Here is a 19,243-nt window from a genome sequence, read left to right on the forward strand (position 1 = left end):
AGAGGGTGAGGGCAGGACTCCAGAAACAGTTCAGATGGAGAGAAAAAGAAAGAATTTTGCTGTGTGGCACATGGGGGGGGGAAGGATGAACAGATGGAAAAACGGAATGAGTACAACCAGGGTGGAAAGAGAGGAAAGCTAGTGAAGAAGAGAAAGAATGAAGGGTGTGGGTGGAGAATAGAAGAAGTACAGTAGGACCCTGTATCCACAGGGGATTGGTTCCGAGCCTCCCTGCAGATGCTGAAAAACACAGATAATAGCAGATCTAGTAGAACAGACCAGGGGTCTCCAAACTGCAGCCCACAAGCCACATCTGGCCCACCTTCCCTTTATATCCGGTCTGGACTCCTCAAAAAGGACATAGTGGAACTGGAACAGGTGCAGAAGAGAGCGACTAAAATGATGCCTGAGCTGGGGCACCTCCCTTATGAGGAAAGGCTACAGTGTTTGGGGTTCTTTAGTCTGGAGAAAAGGCACCTGAAGGGGGACATGATTGGGACGTATAAAATTATGCAGGGAGTAGATAAAGTGGATAGAGGGAAGCTCTTTTTCCTCTCATGCAATACTAGAACCATGGGGCATCCACTCCAATTGAGTGTTGGGAGAGTGAGAACAGACAAAAGAAAATATTTCTTTACCCGTCATGTTTTAGTCTGCGGAACTCCTTGCCACAGGATGTGGTGATGGCATTTGGCTTAGATGCCTTTAAAAGGGGATTGGTCAGATTTTGGGGAGGAAAAATCCATTGCAGGTTACAAACCATGATGGGGATGTACAATCTCCAGGCTTAGAAGGAAGTATCTCCAAATGCCATATGCAGGGGGGAGGGGCATCAGGTGAAAGGTATCTACTTGTCTCATATGCTCCCAGAGGCATCTGGTGGGGCCACTATGAGATACAGGAAGCTGAACTAGACAGGCCCTTGGCCTGATCCAGCAAGGCTCTTCTTATGTTCCCACCCTGCCCCTGCCCTCTCCCTCTGAGGACAAGCTCCACCATGACCACCCATCCTGCATCCCCAAACCGACCTGCCCATTTATGAGTCATCACTGCAGCCAGGAGGTGGGATAATGAGTCTCCCCTCTCAGCTGCTGAGCGGCTAGCTGTGCAGGGAAGTGGAGAAGCACCAGATCGGCTATGTCTGGGATTGGCACAAGCTATGTCTGGGACTGTGCCCCAACCCATAAGCGAATGGGAGGTGGATATCTCCCTAGCAAATTCGATACACAGCATGGTCTCTGGCTCCCTCTAGTGGCCAGTTCTGGTAAGTTCATTGTTAGAGATATACTGTATATATTTATGGTGTTTTTCTTTTAGTATTTTAAATATGTTCAGGCCAGGGATAAGTGAATCAGTGGATACTGGTCCTGCAGATAATGGGATCATACTGTAGAAGAAGAGTGAGGCAAGGGGAAGGGATTAAAGATTTTCCAGTCCCAGTCAAGCTACTGTCAATAAAGTACTAGTAAATAGTTTGTGTTTAACTACAGTATCCTACCAGTGTTCAAAATACAAGTCATGAAAATGTGTTCACGTCTAGAATTTGGAAGATATTGAAAGTGGTGGTATTTTAATACTGAGCTGGACATGGTGGCATTGATGGATATGTTTCAGCCCTCCTCTTATTGGGAGCTCTGTGACACTGAGAATAACCAGGGTGGTTCATTCAGACTCTACACCCAAAGCATCCGAGTCACTACCCTAGGCTTCAGAATTTGCCAATGCATCCTTCTTCTCAGAAGAGTTTACATCACTTTCTACTGCAGCAACTACTGATGCTGGATGCAGGAGTTATAAGATCTCTGGAGTAGCTGGCTCTTTCTTGAGGTCACAATCAGAAGGCTAAGGTTGATGGGGACAACAGGAAGGGAAGGGTCATTCCTTCTGCTGGTGTTTCGGTTGCACACCATTTTAAAATTACTCTGACAGATTTCCATCTTCTGTCACATTTCTGTTGAAATTTCACTGGAATGTCTCTTGGATCACCAGACCGTAGAACTAATAAAAAGCACCTGACGGATAGCTGTGTTTCAGGTTTGAAGATTATTCAGAACCTCCAAGTAAGTTGTGAGGATTTCCTCCTGATGGACCTTAGATACCAGCATTTGAATCCTCCTTCACCCAGCATTGATTACATTCCCATCAGGCTGGATCTCACTGACAGAAGAAGCAAGACTGCATACAAGGTAAACAGAAGCATCCATCCTATCACTCTGCTTTTAGTCACATGTATTTGACAAACTTGTGATATCTTGTTAGCACTGCTGCGTTACTCATCAGTCAGAAGCTAATTACAGATAACTAGTTACTAGTTACTTGTATTTACCTTTTTAAAATCATAAAGGTGTAATGGCATTACCTTACAATTGTGATTCAAAGAGCGATAATTGTATTTCTTTTGCAGTGTGCATGTAACTTTTGTGGTGACTTTTATAGTTATGGATTGCAGGTGGAGAAGAAATATCACATGGTCAAAGTGCTGATTTGTCTGGAAGCACTGAGGCAGTGAAGAGGTGAACTGGTATTTTAATTATTTTGAAGAATGAGAACTTAAAGAGCTACTTTAAAAATCTGTAATGAAAGTAGAAAGTCCTGAGAGCACCGGTCCTTGCAGGGAATGAGATTTTAAATGTAGGCAGACCTTTGGCACTTCAGGACCTTGAATCGTAAGAGCTTAGATAATGTGCCAGCTTTCACTATCTTAAGTCAAATTTGATCTAGCATTTTTAAACAAGTCATTTTAAAGTGTTTGAATTTTAATTGCATTTTGGTAATACAGTATAATTAAATGTAATTCTGTGTGAAAGTTTGCAATATTATTGTATTTTAATTTTCTACTCTTTTAAGCGGCTTTGTAAGCCACCATGGATTCCAATACATATTAAATAAATAAACAATTAGGAAAAATGAGCCATCACTTACTCTTAAAAAGTAACATTCCAAGCACTGATATCTGCTCTACACATTTAAACTGAAGAGGTAGGATCCGGTAAGGTGGGTTCCCCCTGTGCAATGAGAATGATGCCCTCATCAGCGACAGATTGGTGCAAATTCAAGATTTTCTTTTTCAGATTTGGTTTCCCATTTTGTGTCATTATAGGTGGTTAGTGCATATCTTGAAGCTGAAAAGGGAAGTCTTTAATCAATGGAAATCAGCCACTGATAAGGCTGTCATTCTTGTTGCACAGATGGAGCTTTGCAACAGGATTTTGACCATAGGAGAGATGTAGGAGCAACCAACCATAGAGGAGGGACAGCTATATAATGGCAGGTGATTGTTAAACATGGTCACAGGCAACAGTGGCTTTAGATACTTATGCTCTTTCATGCTTCCATTTACCTTCAGGAAAAACATGCTCTCACCATAACGAATTCTACAGGAAAAGCAAAAAACTGAGGAGCACACAAGCAGTCTGGGAGCAAAGTATAAATTGGCTCTAAGATTGTGGGATTTCAAAAGAAGTGTGATAAACAAGCAAAATGTGAACTTCTACGTGGTTGTACTTTCAGTGCAGAATCATCAGTATCTTCATCTGCTGTAACATGGTTTCTTTCACTGAAACACTTAAGTAATTATCCCCATGCAAATATGCATTTTGCACTGCCAAGGGTTACATATGTAGATTTTTTTAGGAAAGAGAAATGAAACAGTAGATGCCTGAAATCTACTATAGATCTGTACAACATTTGCCCATTCAGGACTCAGTGAACATCGTGTTTTGTTGTCCACCTGGAATTGCAGATACAGAGGACATATTGAATACTCTTGAATTTGGAAAGAGCTGGTGATGCTGCCCAATGGTTGTAGTCCAAAAAAATTTATAGACCACAATATACATCTGCTGGACCGTCTTCTGCTTGGTAGTGCAAGTTGTGTAGGGGTGATCTAACTATCCCATGTGTACACTTTTTGTGAATGATTAAACAGATGAAAGAAGGCAATTTTGTGACATGCTGATTGGTTGCTTCTTCTTCCATAGTCTGAGCATGCCTGGCTGCCGGTTTACATCAGAGGTGCGGTTTCTAATCAGGTGCCACACGCTTCCTTCATGGCCCTGTTCATCCTGGAAGCAGACCAGTTCATTCTGAGCCCCTTGTCGACAGCCATACTGGATGCTGAAGATAGTGAGACACCCAAATCTATGCTGGTCTTCAACATCACTAGGCCACCCCAAGAGGGCTACATCACACACCTGGAGGACCACACCAAGCCGGTATCATCCTTCACATGGAACAGTCTCAACAACATGCTTATTGCCTATCAGCCTCCAAACAGCAGCCACACAGAGAGGAGGAATTATGAGGTAGCTAAAATGAGACAGACATTCCAGTTTTGCTTCTCTCTTTGTATCTGGACATTTGCAAGCCCTCTGCAAACCACACACCATGTATTAAGAAAGGGCATTCTCAAACAGGCCTAGTCCCCACCATTAGGCACCACAGGCAACCACATTAAAGGGCAGGTCTTAGGAGAAAGCATCTCTAATGTTGTTCCCTTTTTTAGTGTAACCAGTAATACTTACTTATTACTACTACCATTATTGGTTTCAGGGGATATTTTACAAGATTTTTTTGGCAAATTTAGCCAAATTTCTATTTTTAAATTATGTTTTGTAATGGAAATGCAACATGGTAGTAATGTATTACTTTTAGAGTATCAGGCAGTGGTACAAATTCTTGTTACTCTGGCATAGCAGAAAAAGTGTAACTTCTGGAGGCAAATTGCCCCATGTTAAAAAAAAATCACAGTAGACATTCCTTCTTTTTCCATATCAGAGCTTGAACAATTTAAAATTATAGATGTATGTGAAATATAATTAAATGTAATAACAAATGAAAATGTTAGAAATTATTGTCATTTGTTGTCTCAAAAGAGACCATTGGGTCATTTTACTCATCAGCAAGTTCACAGTACAATGTTATACTGCTAACAACCTACAGTGATTTCTTAAGTTGGGGCAATTCATTTCCAAAAGTGGTACAAGAGGATTTGGGGCAATATATTCCTTTTTAAAAATCATGGTTAACCCTAAGATATACTGTAACTTTAACCAAAGCAAAAAGACTCAAAACTCTGCTTCTCTTTTTCATGAGAAATGTTGAGATAGAATAATTTGGACATTCCCATGAAGTTACCGAAGAACAAGTATGCATGGGATGGATAAATGCTGGGAGGGCTTAGCAAGGACAGATGGTCGGGGGTGGGGAGTGTCAATGGCTCCCATTGTTTTTAATCCTGCCCAGTATACTTTTCCTAGTGAAAAACTGCCCTTGAAGGTTTTCTCATGAAGAGTTGTCCCATGTGGGAAATTTCAAGTGAAGAAAGAGTTTGAACAGCTGAATTTAGTTCAACAGGATTATAGTATATATTCACAGCAGGAACATTTTTTTAAAAAAAAACCTAATTCCTATTATCTCTAGTCTGTTAACTGTTTTCACACAATGTGAGGCACATTCTATCAGCCCTTTAAAAGATTTAATAGGATTCTTCCTGGCAGTTTAATTTTTTTCCTGATTTTCCCCCAGTTCAGAAGTGATTTAAAAAAAAACCAGTGAATTTTGCCTTGGATGTTTTCTTTCTGCTGCAAACTTTACATAAAAAATATAATTTGCACTCTACTCTGTGTGGTATAGTGGACAAAATAATTGACTAGGACTGTGAAGGCAGGAGGAGAAGGGGCCGACAGAGGATGAGATGGCTGGACGGTGTCATCGAAGCTACCAACATGAATTTGACCAAATTCCAGGAGGCAATGGAGGGCCTGCCGTGCTCTGGTCCATGGGGTCACAAAGAGCTGGACATGACTAAACAACTAAACAACAGCAACAGGACTTAGAAGACCTGGGTTTGAATTACGCTGGGCAATGGAAACTCACGTATGTGGGTAGAACTAGTAAAACTAGTTCTGGAATAACTCACTTAACTTGAAAGCCCTATTAAGGTTGCTGTAAGGCAGTTCCTGGCGTGCTCTGGTCCATGGGGTCATGAAGAGTCGGACACCACTAAGCAACTAAACAACAACAAAAGGCAGTTCCTGCTCGACGACATGGAACACATAGTTAGGATGCCCTCTTGTGGAACTTAAAATGAATGACTTGCATGTCGATTTTTTTGTAACTGATTTTAGCAGCTAAGTATAGAATTGACCTGATGGAATGCAGTTATCGTTTTAAATATAAGGAGAACGCCATTCGAGGTTGCAGTGAAACACAGTATAGGATATCATAAAACATTAACCATGGGGTTTTTTTCCGCATGCCAATTCCAAATTATTAATATTCCAGATTACCTATTTTATCTATATGCTAGGTTGACAAAATATTGAGAAATCTCTACACCCCTATTTATTTACTACTGCTAGTGAGCATGACCGATAGCATGCATGCTGTGTCCCATAAGCCTAAGGTATCTGATTAGCTGCTTGCGAACAGCAGGCTGAACTAGGTCGATTCTTTAGTCTTGTCCAGCACAGTTCTTCTGATATTCAAAGCTAATTTTGAATAGACAGCGTGTCCATTTTTGTATAACAGGTGGAATTTGAAGTTCATGACTTGTACTTTGAGAGGAGTTTGCCAATTACTCTTTATGTATCTGTTAGAACAGCAGATACAAATGCCCCTCGGGTTTCTTGGAATACAGGTAAGAATTCCTTTTACTTTGGGTGTCTTGGCAACAAATACTGTTTCTAGAAGTTCTTACATGTAGCTTTAGAGTAATAATGAGATAAATAATTTTTTTAATGACAAATAAGAACATGAAACAATGATAAAATACATGGGTGAATAAATGTTACAGGACAGTGGTTCTCAACCTTGGGCGCCCAGATGTTCTTAGACTAAAACTCCCAGAAGCCTTCACTACTAACTGTGCTGGACAGGATTTCCGAGGGTTGCCATCCAAAACATCTGAGTTACCCAAGATTGGGAACCACTCCATAAGGTGACTAATTCTCAGTTTCCATTGTGTATTAGAGTTCATATTTCTGCATAAGCATCCCTGTGCCCAGTCAAGCAAGAGGTTTATTTCTTTGGGAAGGGGGCTGGCCCTTGTCCCTTCTTAAAATGCATGTGATGAACAACAAGAAAAAGCTTGCCCAAGGTCATGTATGTTATAGGGTGTCATGAATAACATACGTGTATATTTACAACTGGTTCATATTTGCTTTTTCATGACTTGGTAACTTTAGTGATGCCAGTCTGTGTGGAGTAACACATACTGATTTCTCAAACATAAGAATAACATTCAAGTCTGGTGAAAAAGAAATCCATCTCTGTCTCAGTCAAGTAAGACTTAAAAGAGAGAGAGAGAGAGAGAGAGAGTTCTGTTTAACTAGAGTTTTTGTCAGATAAAGCAAATTGGGAATTATCAGCCTGGTGAACATAAGAGTGCTATATAAGAATGTAGTACTGGTGGATCAGACTAATGGTCAGGATTCTGTTCGCAGACTGGCCATCCAGTTGCATATGGGAAGCCCACAAAGCAGAACATGGAAGTAACAGCATTCTTGCTAGCATTCCCTAGCAACTGGGATACTTCTTCATCTACTGGTGGTAACATACAGCCATAATGACTTGTAGCCATTGGTGGTTCCCCTGAGCTAGGAAGCAACTATTTATAAACAATACAGGCTGGTGGCCCTGATTTAATCCACACTGAATTTTAGTCAAAACTGTAGATGAGATATCCATATCTGAAGCTGTTTGGAGCATAGGTTTCAGACTTTAGATAGCACTTCTAAAGTTCACAATACAACCCAGAGCAGATTTCTCACTCCTATGAAAGTGGAGTCACCATCCTGCACTATTTAAAAGCCACCTTTAAAAAAACAAACACTTTCAAGCTCTGCCCTCCTCCCCATCCCAATAAATGTTATAGCCTTTTTTCCCCTATTATCTTTTTCAAGGTCTTGATCTTCTGGAAGGGCAGTCTCGCCCTATAACATGGAAGCAATTTCAGATTGTAGACAATGATGATATCAATGGAGTCCGCTTAGTCATCGTTGATGGTTTGCAGCATGGACAGCTCACTGTAAGAGGTACCCTCTGCTGGCAGATCTCTCCATGCAGCTTTTGCAATTTTGTCCTTTACCATCAGCCCAGTGCATGGGCTGTTTCCTCTTTATTGTTGCCTTGACCTGAGAAATTTGGACAATTGTTGCCAACCAGACTACATAATGCAGACATTTTGTTTGTTATGCGCTATCAAGTTACGTCTGACTTACAGCTCCCCTTGTAGGGCTTTCAAGGTGAGTGAAGTGTTTAGGGAGTGGTTTTACCATCTCTCCTGCCCTAGTGAATTTCCATTACCAAGCAGGGGGTTGAACCCAAGTCTTCTGAGTCTTAGTTTTACACGCTATCCACCACACACTGCACTGGTTCTCAGATGGATTAATAATTTTACCTTGATAAAAGGCAATATCCTATGAGGTTTCCACAAATTATCCTTGGTAATTACCTAGCCAGTGAGAACGTGACGAAAGTTACTCTGAACAAGGCAGATTGCTTTTCTCTTTCTATGCAGTAAGTGGCCACCTACCCACGAACAAAGTAAAGGGAGAATGGCAAGTAATGCCTGTGTCATTATTCCCAAGAAGACTAGAGGGGATCAGTGCTGTCAGTTCTTTGGCAAACTCTAGCAGATGCCTGCTTCTTGGGAGGAAAGCATTGACAAACCTTGATAGCATCTTAAAAAGCAGAGACATCACCTTGCCAACAAAAGTCTGCATAGTCAAAGCTATGGTTTTCCCTGTAGTGATATATGGAAGTGAGAGCTGGATCATAAAGAAAGCTGACCACCAAAGAATTGATGCTTTTGAATTGTGGTGCTGGAGAGACTCTTGAGAATCCCCTGGACTGCAAGGAGAACAAACCTGTCAATTCTGAAGGAAATCAGCCCTGAGTGCTCACTGGAAGGACAGATCCTGAAGCTGAGGCTCCAATACTTTGGCCATCTCATGAGAAGAGAAGACTCCCTGGAAAAGACCCTGATGTTAGGAAAGTGTGAAGGAAAGAGGAGAAGGGGACAACAGAGGACGAGAAGGTTGGACAATGTCATCGAAGTAACCAACATGAATTTGACCCAACTCCGGGAGGCAGTGAAAGACAGGAGGGCCTGGCGTGCTCTGGTCCATGGGATCACGAAGAGTTGGACACGACTAAATGACTAAACACAGAGCACAGCACAGCAAACATTTATTTTTCAAACCCAGGGTTTAAAAGACTGAAAAAAACACAATTTCCTCATATCCCAAATTAATCCAGACCTTGCTGGATTTATGGTGTACAGCGGAAACAGCTTTGCACATGGAGGTGGAAAGAAAGAATCTGGGCTCTGCCAGAGAAGCTTCAAAGTGGTGTGGCAATTTCTTTCACATTATTGGCCAATCAGATTTTCAGCATTTCAAGGAAGGGCAGGGAGGGAAGAAGGAAGAAGCCTGAACAAATTATATTGTGAACTACCGAAAAAAAGACCTAACCTGAAAATAAACCCTAGTATGGGTTTTCAAGATGCTCATAATATAAGCCCTATCCCCCAAATAAGCCCTAGTTAAGTGAAACCCCGCCCTCCACCATTGTGCAGCAACCAGAAGAAGATGACATGACTGGATTTGAATAACTGTAGACTTTTGTACGTGAAAAAAGTAAAATATCCCCTGAAAATGAGCTCTAATGCGTTTTTCGAACAAAAATTAATATAAGACCCTGTTTTATTTTCAGGGAAACTCAGTACAGTAATATTTATTTATTTAACTTATATGCTGCCCACACTACCCGAAGGTCTCTGGGTGGCTTACAACATTTAAAATAAAAGGCAAAATAATTAAAATGCAATTAAAAACCTATACTCTAAAAATTGCTATCAGACCCACAGCTGATATTATTTCAATTAAAAGCCTTCTGGAACAGGAAGGTTTTGACCTGGTGCCAAAATGTCATCAGCATCAGTGCCAGCCGAATCTCAGTCGGGAGGGCATTCCATAGTCTGGGGGCAGCTGCACAGATTATATTTAGAACACAAAAAAATCTACTCCCATCTCCTGAATTCTCTGCAATTTTATCGTGACCTCAGGAGTAAACTTGCAGAAACCTGAGGTTAATGGATATTCTCCTCTTGACCTTTTGATTGCTTTCCTTCATAAATGTAACCCTCTTAGTTCATTATCCCCACCCTTTCCTCTCTTATAAAGCAGTCTTATTATTTCCAAAGCACATCTCTGTCATGAATTATATCCCTTTTGCTCTCTAACAGGAGGAAAAGGTTTTATGTTTACTGTCTCTGACCTCAAGGCTGGTGTGGTTCGTTACCATCATGACGACAGTGATTCCACAAAGGATTATATTGTCTTCAGGATCTTTGATAACCACCACAGCAGCCGCCACAAGTTTCCAATCAACATTCTCCCTAAAGATGACAGCCCTCCATTCCTCATCAGTAATGTTGAGATAGAGGTACATGAAGGACAAGTGGTGCTGATCCAAGGGTCAATGCTTCAGGCCTCTGACTTGGACTCTAGTGATGACTACATACTCTTTAATATCACCAGATTGCCACAGGCGGGAGAAATCATGAAGAAACCTGGACCGGATCTCATTGGTAATGTATTAGGCATATACTAGAGATTTATTATTTCTGTCAATGTTTTGAAGTCTTTCTTTCTTTCTCCAAACCTTTATTGGCATAAATACAGCTGGGATTACTAACAATAAACACAACGGGTTATAACTTGGAAGTTAATTTAAGAATCTCAAGCAAAAAAATAGCGACAGCTTCAGTAATACGGGAGGAAGAATCATTCAGAAACATCTCAGGGGTGTTCGGCAGGGAAGATAACCAGGGTTCTAGTAGTGCCTTACGAATGGAAAAATGAACTGGGCAGGAAAACAGTATATGATCAAGTGTATCCGGAACCAAGTGGCAGAACAGGCATAATCGATCCTCTTTAGGAATATTTGCAAATCGACCGGCATGGTTCGCTGAGGGAAAAATGTTAAATCGAGCTAACATAAATGCTCTTCTTGACCTGGGGTTGATAAGTGAGGAAAAATAATTTGGGTGATAACCAAGTGAAGGGAAAAGGCCAAAAGAGAGCGGGGAACAGGTAGGATTCAGTTTGGCTGCAAGAATCTCAAACTCATGCTGCCAGAGTTTAGATTTAATAAGAGCATGAGCCTGTTGAATTCCTAAATCATTTAGGGATTCTAGATTCAAATCAAGGGATTGAAGTTTAATCTCAATCAACTTCAGCCACTTGGAAAGGAAATTGTCTCTGAGTAGATCGTATAGTAAGGAATTGGGCTTGGAGTTTAAATGTAAACGAAGCCAATATTTAAATGTGGTGGACCAAGCAAGGGTAGAAGGGAGATGGGTACCTAATTCCAAAACTAAAGTTGAAAGACGAATCATGTTGGGGACTCCTAAGATTTTCCTGAAGAAGGCAGCTGCCAAAGTGTCAACATCATGATCTATGGCCTCAATCCAAATAGGAGCTCCAAATAGTAAGTGGGAAAGCAATTTAGTCCGAAAAATAAGCAACGCTGCAGGCACAAATTGATTGCCAGATGAGTAGTGAAATTTTGAGATGGCATTAAGATGGAGGCTAGAGGAAGATAGAACCAATTTTTTGTGGGGGCGCCAACTGAGTTTATGATGCAGAGTGATACCTAGATATTTAAAGGATAAAACCTGCTGAAAAGTTTGTGCTCCGATTGTCCAGGGAGATAGTGATACGGAGTTGGAAAAGTTAATTATTTTAGTCTTGTCAGCATTTATAACCAGATCATTAGCTGAACAAAAAGTTTGAAATTTAGATAGGGTACGACGGAGACCAGCTTTTGTTAAAGATAATAGGACTGCGTCGTCCGCGTACAAAAGCACAGAAATTGGGGAACCATTAAGAGAGGGTGCAGCATCAGTAGAAGCAGAAAGAGAGGAAGGCAGGTCCGCTAAAAATAAATTAAAAAGTAGTGGGGCTAAAACACATCCCTGCCGGACACCTTTGTCAACTAATAATTTGTCAGAGAGCTCATAGGAATTTGGCAGCCGAATCTGACATATATTAGAGGAGTGGAGACACCTAAGCAAAAAAAGCAATCGGGGTTCAATACCCCAGTTGTTAAGTTTATCCCACAGTAAATTCCTATTAACTGAATCAAAGGCTCCTCGTAGATCGACGAAGGCGGCAAAAAGTCTAGCTTTGTGATAGATTGAGTATTTTTCGGCAAGGTGATACAAAAGCAGAACATGATCGAGAGTCGAGGCTTCAGAACGGAAGCCTATCTGTTCCTTCCCAGGGAGGTTTTTAGAAGAGGCCCAAGCTGATAGTTTTGATAAGAGAAATTTAGAATAAAGTTTGCCTATATGAGACAGTAGGCTGATTGGGCGATAGTTACTAGGGAGAGAAGGGTCGCCCTTTTTGAAGATTGGTATCAAAATAGAGGATAGCCAAGAGTCCGGAAATACACCGGAGTGATTTACTATGGTAAATAATTTGGCAAGCAGATGGGACCACCAAAGAGGATTATTAGACAAAATCTCTGAGATAACATGATCAGGCCCTGGGGATTTACCAGGTTTAAGGGTGGAAATTAACTCTAGTACCTCATCAGAGGTAACCGGGGGCCAATCTGGGAAGTTTTGAGAGGAAATGATAGAGTGATGGGGAGAGCACGAGGAGGAGAAGATTTTAGAAAAATGGGTAACCCAAGAATCAGAGGGTATTGGAGAGTACGGAGAGAGAGTATAAGATAAGTTTGTACGGGAAACAAGGGACCAAAAAACTTTAAAATTCCGAGAAAGAATGGCTTGCAACAGATTGGTCCATTTGCGTTGGGCGTGTAGATGTTGTTTCATATCCAGAAGGGTGGTACAAGACCTTCTGGCTTCGAAGTAAATTTTGAGAGCATTAGGGGAAGGGTAAGCTCGAATAGAATGAAAAAGGGATCTGACCTGTTTCTTTGCCAGCCAACAATCGGAGTCAAACCAAGAATTAGCTCGGTTGTGGGAAGAAGACCGATAAGGCCTACTGAGAGCTTGAACCAAGGAGGCCAAGAGACAGTCATAAGTGTCTATAGCCTGGGGGGTAGAGTTGGTTGAACCTATAGTATTAATAAGGTCAATAGTCTCTGGCAATTGTGACCATGATAAAAAGTCAGTGTCAGTTTGAGGGGACCATTTAAGGCGTGGTGTGGGGCTGAGGGGGGGGAGTAATAGGAGGGGGACGGACTGGGAGATTTAAGGATAGTCGAAGGGGCAGGTGATCACTGTCAGTTCGTGTTTCAACAAAGAAATCAGATATAAATGGAAGGAGAGTAGGGGAGGCAAGGGCATAATCGATTACACTGGGGCCCTTGACAGAAAAATGAGTATAACCCCCAGGAATGTTTTGAAGTCAATGTTTTCTTTTAGACCCAAGTGTGGTTTTCACATTTATTTTCATCTTTCTGAACATTTCCTATTAGAACTGTTGTCCACACATCTTGTTAACTCTGAATTTCTCCTCTCCTCTTTTGTATGGATGAGTAAATGGGTAGTGGTTTACAGTTTTTATTATTAAACCCACAGATTAAATTCTGCTCACTGAACCAAACTTATTTATATTTAAAGAGGGGGTAGGCAATCTCCCCCCTTCACAGATTGCTGCCTTGTCATGGCGAAGGGGCTAGAGTAACTCAGAGAAGCTATGGGCTATGCCGTGCAGGGACACCCAAGACAGACAGGTCATAGTGGAGAGTTCCAACCAAACGCAATCCACCTGGAGGAGGAACTGGCAAGCCAAGAATACCCCATGAACAGAAACAAAAGGCTAAAAGATATGATGCTGGACGATGAGCCCATCAGGTTGGAAGGCGTCCAACATGTTACTCATCAAGAGTGGAGGACAAGGACAAGTAGCTCCAGAGCTAATGAAGTGGTTGGGCCAAAGCTGAAAGGACACCCATCTGCATACGTGCCTGGAAGTGAAAGGAAAGTCTGATGCTGCAAAGAAAAATATCGCATAGGAACCTGGAATGTGGAATCTATGAACCTTGGTAAGCTGGGTGTGGTCAAACAGGAGTTGGCAAGAATAAACATTGACATCCTGGGCGTCAGTGAACTAAAATGGACGGGAATGGGCGAATTCAATTCAGATGATTACCGTATCTACTATTGTGGGCAAGAATCCTGTAGAAGAAATGGAGTAGCCCTCATAGTCAACAAAAGAGTGGGAAAAGCTGTATTGAGATAGAATCTCAAAAATGATAGAATGATTTCAATATGAATCCAAGGCAGACCTTTCAACATCACAGTCATCCAAGTTTATGTACCAACCACTGAGGCTGAAGAGACTGAAATTGACCTATGAAGACCTACAACACCTTTTAGAACTGACACCAAAGAAAGATGTTCTTCTCATTCTAGGTGATTGGAATGCTAAAGTAGGGAGTCAATAAAGGACAAAAATGGCAGGGACCTAACAGAAGCAGAAGACATCAAGAAGAGGTGGCAAGAATACACAGAGGAATTATACGAAAAAGATCTGGATATCCCGGACAACCCAGATAGTGTGGTTGCTGACTTTGAGCCAGACATCCTGGAGAGTGAAGTCAGATGGGCCTTAGAAAGCATGGCTAGCAGCAAGGCTAGTGGAGGTGATGGCCTTCCAGTTAAACTATTAAAATCTTAAAATATGATGCTGTTAAGATGCTACACTCAATATCCCAGCAAGTTTAGAAAACTCAGCAGTAGCCAGAGGATTGGAAATGTTCAGTCTACATCCCAATCCCAAAGAAGGGCAGTGCCAAAGAATGCTCCAACTACTACAAGGTAGGCTTCAGCAGTATGTGGACCGAGAACTCCCAGAAATACAAGCTGGATTTTGAAGGGGCAGAGGAACTAGAGACCAAATTGCTAACATGTGCTGGATCATGGAGAAAGCCAGAGAGTTCCAGAAAAACATCTACTTCTGCTTCATTGACTACACAAAAGCATTTGACTGTGTGGACCACAGCAAACTATGTTCTTAAAGAAATCCGAGTGCCTGACCACCTTATTAATCTATCTCCTGAGAAATCTCTATGTGGGATAGGAAGCAACAGTTAGAACTGGATATGGAACAACTGATTAGTTCAAAATTGGGAAAGGAGTACGACAAGGCTGTATACAGTGATGCCCCGCTTGACAACAATAATCTGTTCCAGGAAAATCGCTGTTAAGCGAAATCGTCATCAAGCGAAAAGAAAACCATTGGAATGCATTCCAATGGGGGAAATACCTGATCGTCCAGCGAAGATCCTCCATAGGGTGGTCATTTTACGATCCCTGTGTTGCGAAAATAGGTCCAGAAAACAGCGGGGATCAGCTGTTTTTTAAAAATTTTTTATTTAAAATATAAACATAAAATACACAAATCAAAATACAATATAACTGTGTTTCCCACCACCATAGACGGGACCTCTTGTTATAATCTTCTTCTTCCATTTATATTCTTCCTCTTCTTCTATTGTTCTCTTCTCCAGAACTGCATTGATTCTTGATTTGGAGCTTTCCGCTTTCCTCTTGTTAATACATATTCCAAGGATCTGCCCCATATTTCATAAAAACTATTCTTTTTCAACTCTCCTTTCTTAACCTTTAAATTACAAGTTAATTTACCATTTAGAGCTATATTCCATATTTCACTATACCATTCATCCATTTGAAATTCAGATTTTGATTTCCATTGCCTAGCTATTATTAATCTTGCTGCTGTTAATAAATTAGTTATCAGTTCTTTTATCATCTTATCATATTCCACATTCTCAAATATTGATAACAAAGTGATCTCAGGATTCAGTTCTATATCTTTTCCACATATTTCATTTAATTCTTTAAAAATTTGTTTCCAAAATCTTTGTACTTTTTCACATTCCCACCACATATGAAAGCATGTACCAATTTCCTTCTCACATTTCCAACAGACATTCAGATAACTAGCATTAATTTTATTTAATTTTGTTGGTGTTAAATACCATCTTAAACACAGTTTAAAAATTTTCCCTTATTCTCACTGACATAAATCTTAAAACCCTCATAGTCCACATCTTCCTCCATTCTTCCTTGTTTATCCTTTTTCCAAGGTCTTGTTCCCACACTAGCTTCACCCCTTCTTTATCTCTTTCTTCTTTTTCTACATCGAGCAGGAATCTGTAAATTTCACTCACTGTGCCCTTTACTGAATCCGTCATCTGAATGTCTTCATATGATAATAAAAATTGTTCATACTTTGTGTATTCTCTACCTTTGTTATATTTCTTTACCCATTCATTAGTCCATCTTTCTAATTGTAAATAGTTCAGCCATGAAATATTCTTACTCTGAAAAAATTGTTTCATTTGCTCTATTGATCTCATTTTGTTCAACCAATCTTTTAATCTAATCACTTTTTTTCTTTAACTAATTCCACATACACTTTCATATTGACAGGAAGATTCTCTATTTCTGTCACTAATCCAAATGGAGAGTTAAATGAGCATAAATTCTTTCTATATTTATACCATATGTTTAACATTGTCTTTAAGAACGGGTTTTTAATTTCACTTATTTTATACTTCTTAACCCTACCAAATAAATATTTTTCAATATCTACCTGTATTTCTGATGATTCCATTTTCCACCAAATTAACCTTTCTGGGTTATATATAATTTCTCCAATAAACCTCGATTAGCCAAATAATAATTTTTTTATATTTGGTAAACCTATACCACCCTTTTTTGTTGATCTATACCAATATTTTTTATTTATTCTGGCTCTCTTCCCTTCATTACAGTATTTGTTAATCATTCCTCGCCAAAATTTCAAATCTTCCTCTGTTAACTGTACTGGTAACATTCTAAAAAGAAAATTAATTTTTGGTAAGATTTTCATTTTTATCAATGCGATCCTTCCAAACCAAGAAAGTTTGAAATTATTATATTCCTGTAATTTATTTTTAATTACTTCCTTTAATTTATTATAATTATATCCTTCATTTTTGTATGTTTTTTTGTAAATCTATACCTAAATATTTGGCTGATTTGCATATCCTAAAATCATATTTCTCAGCAAACCTTTCTTGTTCTAATTTATTATGATTAAACAACATTAGTTCAGATTTTTGCCAGTTTTACACATAATCCAGTTATTTTTCCAAATTTTTCCAAATGAATTTTAATTCTATCTATACTTTCTAATGGTTTATCACTGTCAATAAGGAATCATCAGCAAATAAATTAATCTTTATTTTATTATTTTCACCCATACCTTTTATTGTGTCATCACTCCTTATTACGTTTGCTAACATTTCAATAATCAAACAAAACAGAACTGGAGAAAGAGGGCAACCTTTTCTAGTGCCTCGGCCTAAAGTTATCTGTTCTGTCATTAACTATTATTACAGCGGTATTTTCCACATGTAGTTGATCTATTATCCCCCTAAATTTCTTTCCAAAACCCCGACCCTTTAAGAGAATCTTTAATGTTGGCCATTCAATGCAATCAAATGCCTTAAAAATATCTAATGATAGGATACCTGCCTTTAATTTATCTTTTTCTATATTATATATAATGTTCAAAACTCTCCTAGTTAAATTTTCCATTTGTCTTCCCTTTATAAACCCATTCTGATCCTTTTTAATATATTTTGTGATGAACTTGTTCATTGTATTTGCAAGTATTGCTGTAAATACTTTTGCATCTTGGTTTAATGGTGAAATGGGTCTATATGAACCTGGGTCTGTTAAATCTTTATTGGGTTTTGGAATAAGAGTTATCAATGAATGTTTCCAAGAGTCTGGTATTTTTTCTCCTTCCAATATCTCCTTATAAAGCATTTTTAACTTAGGAATCAACATTGGTTTAAAAGTTTTATAATATTCTGGTCCCATTCCATCAAAACCTGGAATTTTGCCATTTTTAATTTATTATATAATTTCTTCATCCTTTATTTCTTTTTCTAATTCTCTTTTATCATTCTCTATTAGTTTATTCTTCACATTTTCTTTGATATATTTTTCTATATCTTCTTTGGATACACTGTTCTCTTTATATAAATTTTGATAGAATTCCTGTAATATCTTTAATTTTTCCTTCATTGGATTACAATTCTTTTCTGTTTCATCTTTAATCACTCCAATTGTATTTTTTGATCTTTTAGTTTGTACTATTCTAGCTAAAAGCTTTGAATTTTTATTACTAAATTCAAAAAAATTCCTCTTTGCATATATCAAGTCCCTCTGGACCCTTTCTAACACCACATTTTCTAATTCTTTTCTTTTAGCTTGAATTTCTAGTAATTTTTTATTATCCCTATCTATAAAATATTTACTTTCTAGATCTTTTAATGATTTTTCTATTTTTCTTATATTTTCTTCTCTCAATTTTTTTATTTTACAGGATTTTCTTTTAGTAATTCCTCTCATAACTACTTTCATAGTGTCCCATAACAGCTGTTTTTAATAATCGTCCAGCAAAAAAACGGTTCCCGAAGCAGGGACCAAATCAACATAAAGTGAAACATTGTTTTGCTTTCACTATAGCAATCGCAAAAAGTCATCGTAAAGCAATTTCATCATCTAATGGGGTTGTCATCAAGCGGGGCACCACTGTATTGTCTCCCTGCTTATTTAACTTATATGCAGAATACATCATGCGAAAGGCAGGACTGGATGAATCCCAAGCCGGAATCAAGATTGCTTGAAGAAATATCAACAACCTCAGATATGCAGATGATACCACTCTGATAGCAGAAGGTGATGAGGAATTAAAGAGCCTCTTAATGAGGGTAAAAGAGGAGAGCACAAAAAAAGGTCTGAAGCTCAACATCAAAAAAACTAAGACCATGGCCACGGGTCCCATCTCCTCCTGGGAAACAGAAGTGGAAGATATGGAGGCAGTGACAGATTCTACATTCTTGGGCTCCATGATAACTGCAGATGGTGACAGCAGCCACGAAATTAAAAGACACCTGCTCCTTGGGAGGAAAGTGATGACAAACCTAGACAGCATTTTAAAAAGCAGAGACATCACTTTGCTGACAAAGGTCCGCATAGTGAAAGCTATTTATTTATTTATTATTTTATTTATTCAATTTATACCCTGCCCATTCAGACAACATCTACTCTGGGCGGCTTACAGTAAAATAGCATAAAAACAATTAATACAAGAATTTAAACAACAACAATAATATCATTCAAGATGGGAAGATAAAACTCAAATGAAAAAATAAAGACAGGAAAATAAAAATAGAG

At 39.3% G+C, this 19,243-nt stretch overlaps 1 protein-coding gene across 9 annotated transcripts in view; it reads left to right on the plus strand.

Moving 5' to 3' along the window:
* The window catches only part of FREM1 (FRAS1 related extracellular matrix 1), a 113,450-nt gene that overhangs the window by 21,002 nt on the left and 73,205 nt on the right, over positions 1-19,243 (plus strand). For all 9 annotated transcript variants that reach the window (XR_013541460.1, XR_013541461.1, XR_013541462.1 and 6 more), the window contains exons 6-10: positions 2,035-2,186; positions 3,981-4,304; positions 6,532-6,640; positions 7,905-8,036; positions 10,250-10,594. Coding sequence is in view for 5 of the 9 variants with exons in the window: in XM_020782962.3 (XP_020638621.3) it covers positions 2,035-2,186; positions 3,981-4,304; positions 6,532-6,640; positions 7,905-8,036; positions 10,250-10,594 (1,062 nt within the window). In the remaining 4 variants the exon portion in view is untranslated. The remainder of the gene's footprint in view (positions 1-2,034; positions 2,187-3,980; positions 4,305-6,531; positions 6,641-7,904; positions 8,037-10,249; positions 10,595-19,243) is intronic.

The sequence above is a fragment of the Pogona vitticeps genome, chromosome 2 (assembly GCF_051106095.1).
Source record: "Pogona vitticeps strain Pit_001003342236 chromosome 2, PviZW2.1, whole genome shotgun sequence".
Lineage (NCBI taxonomy): Eukaryota > Metazoa > Chordata > Lepidosauria > Squamata > Agamidae > Pogona > Pogona vitticeps.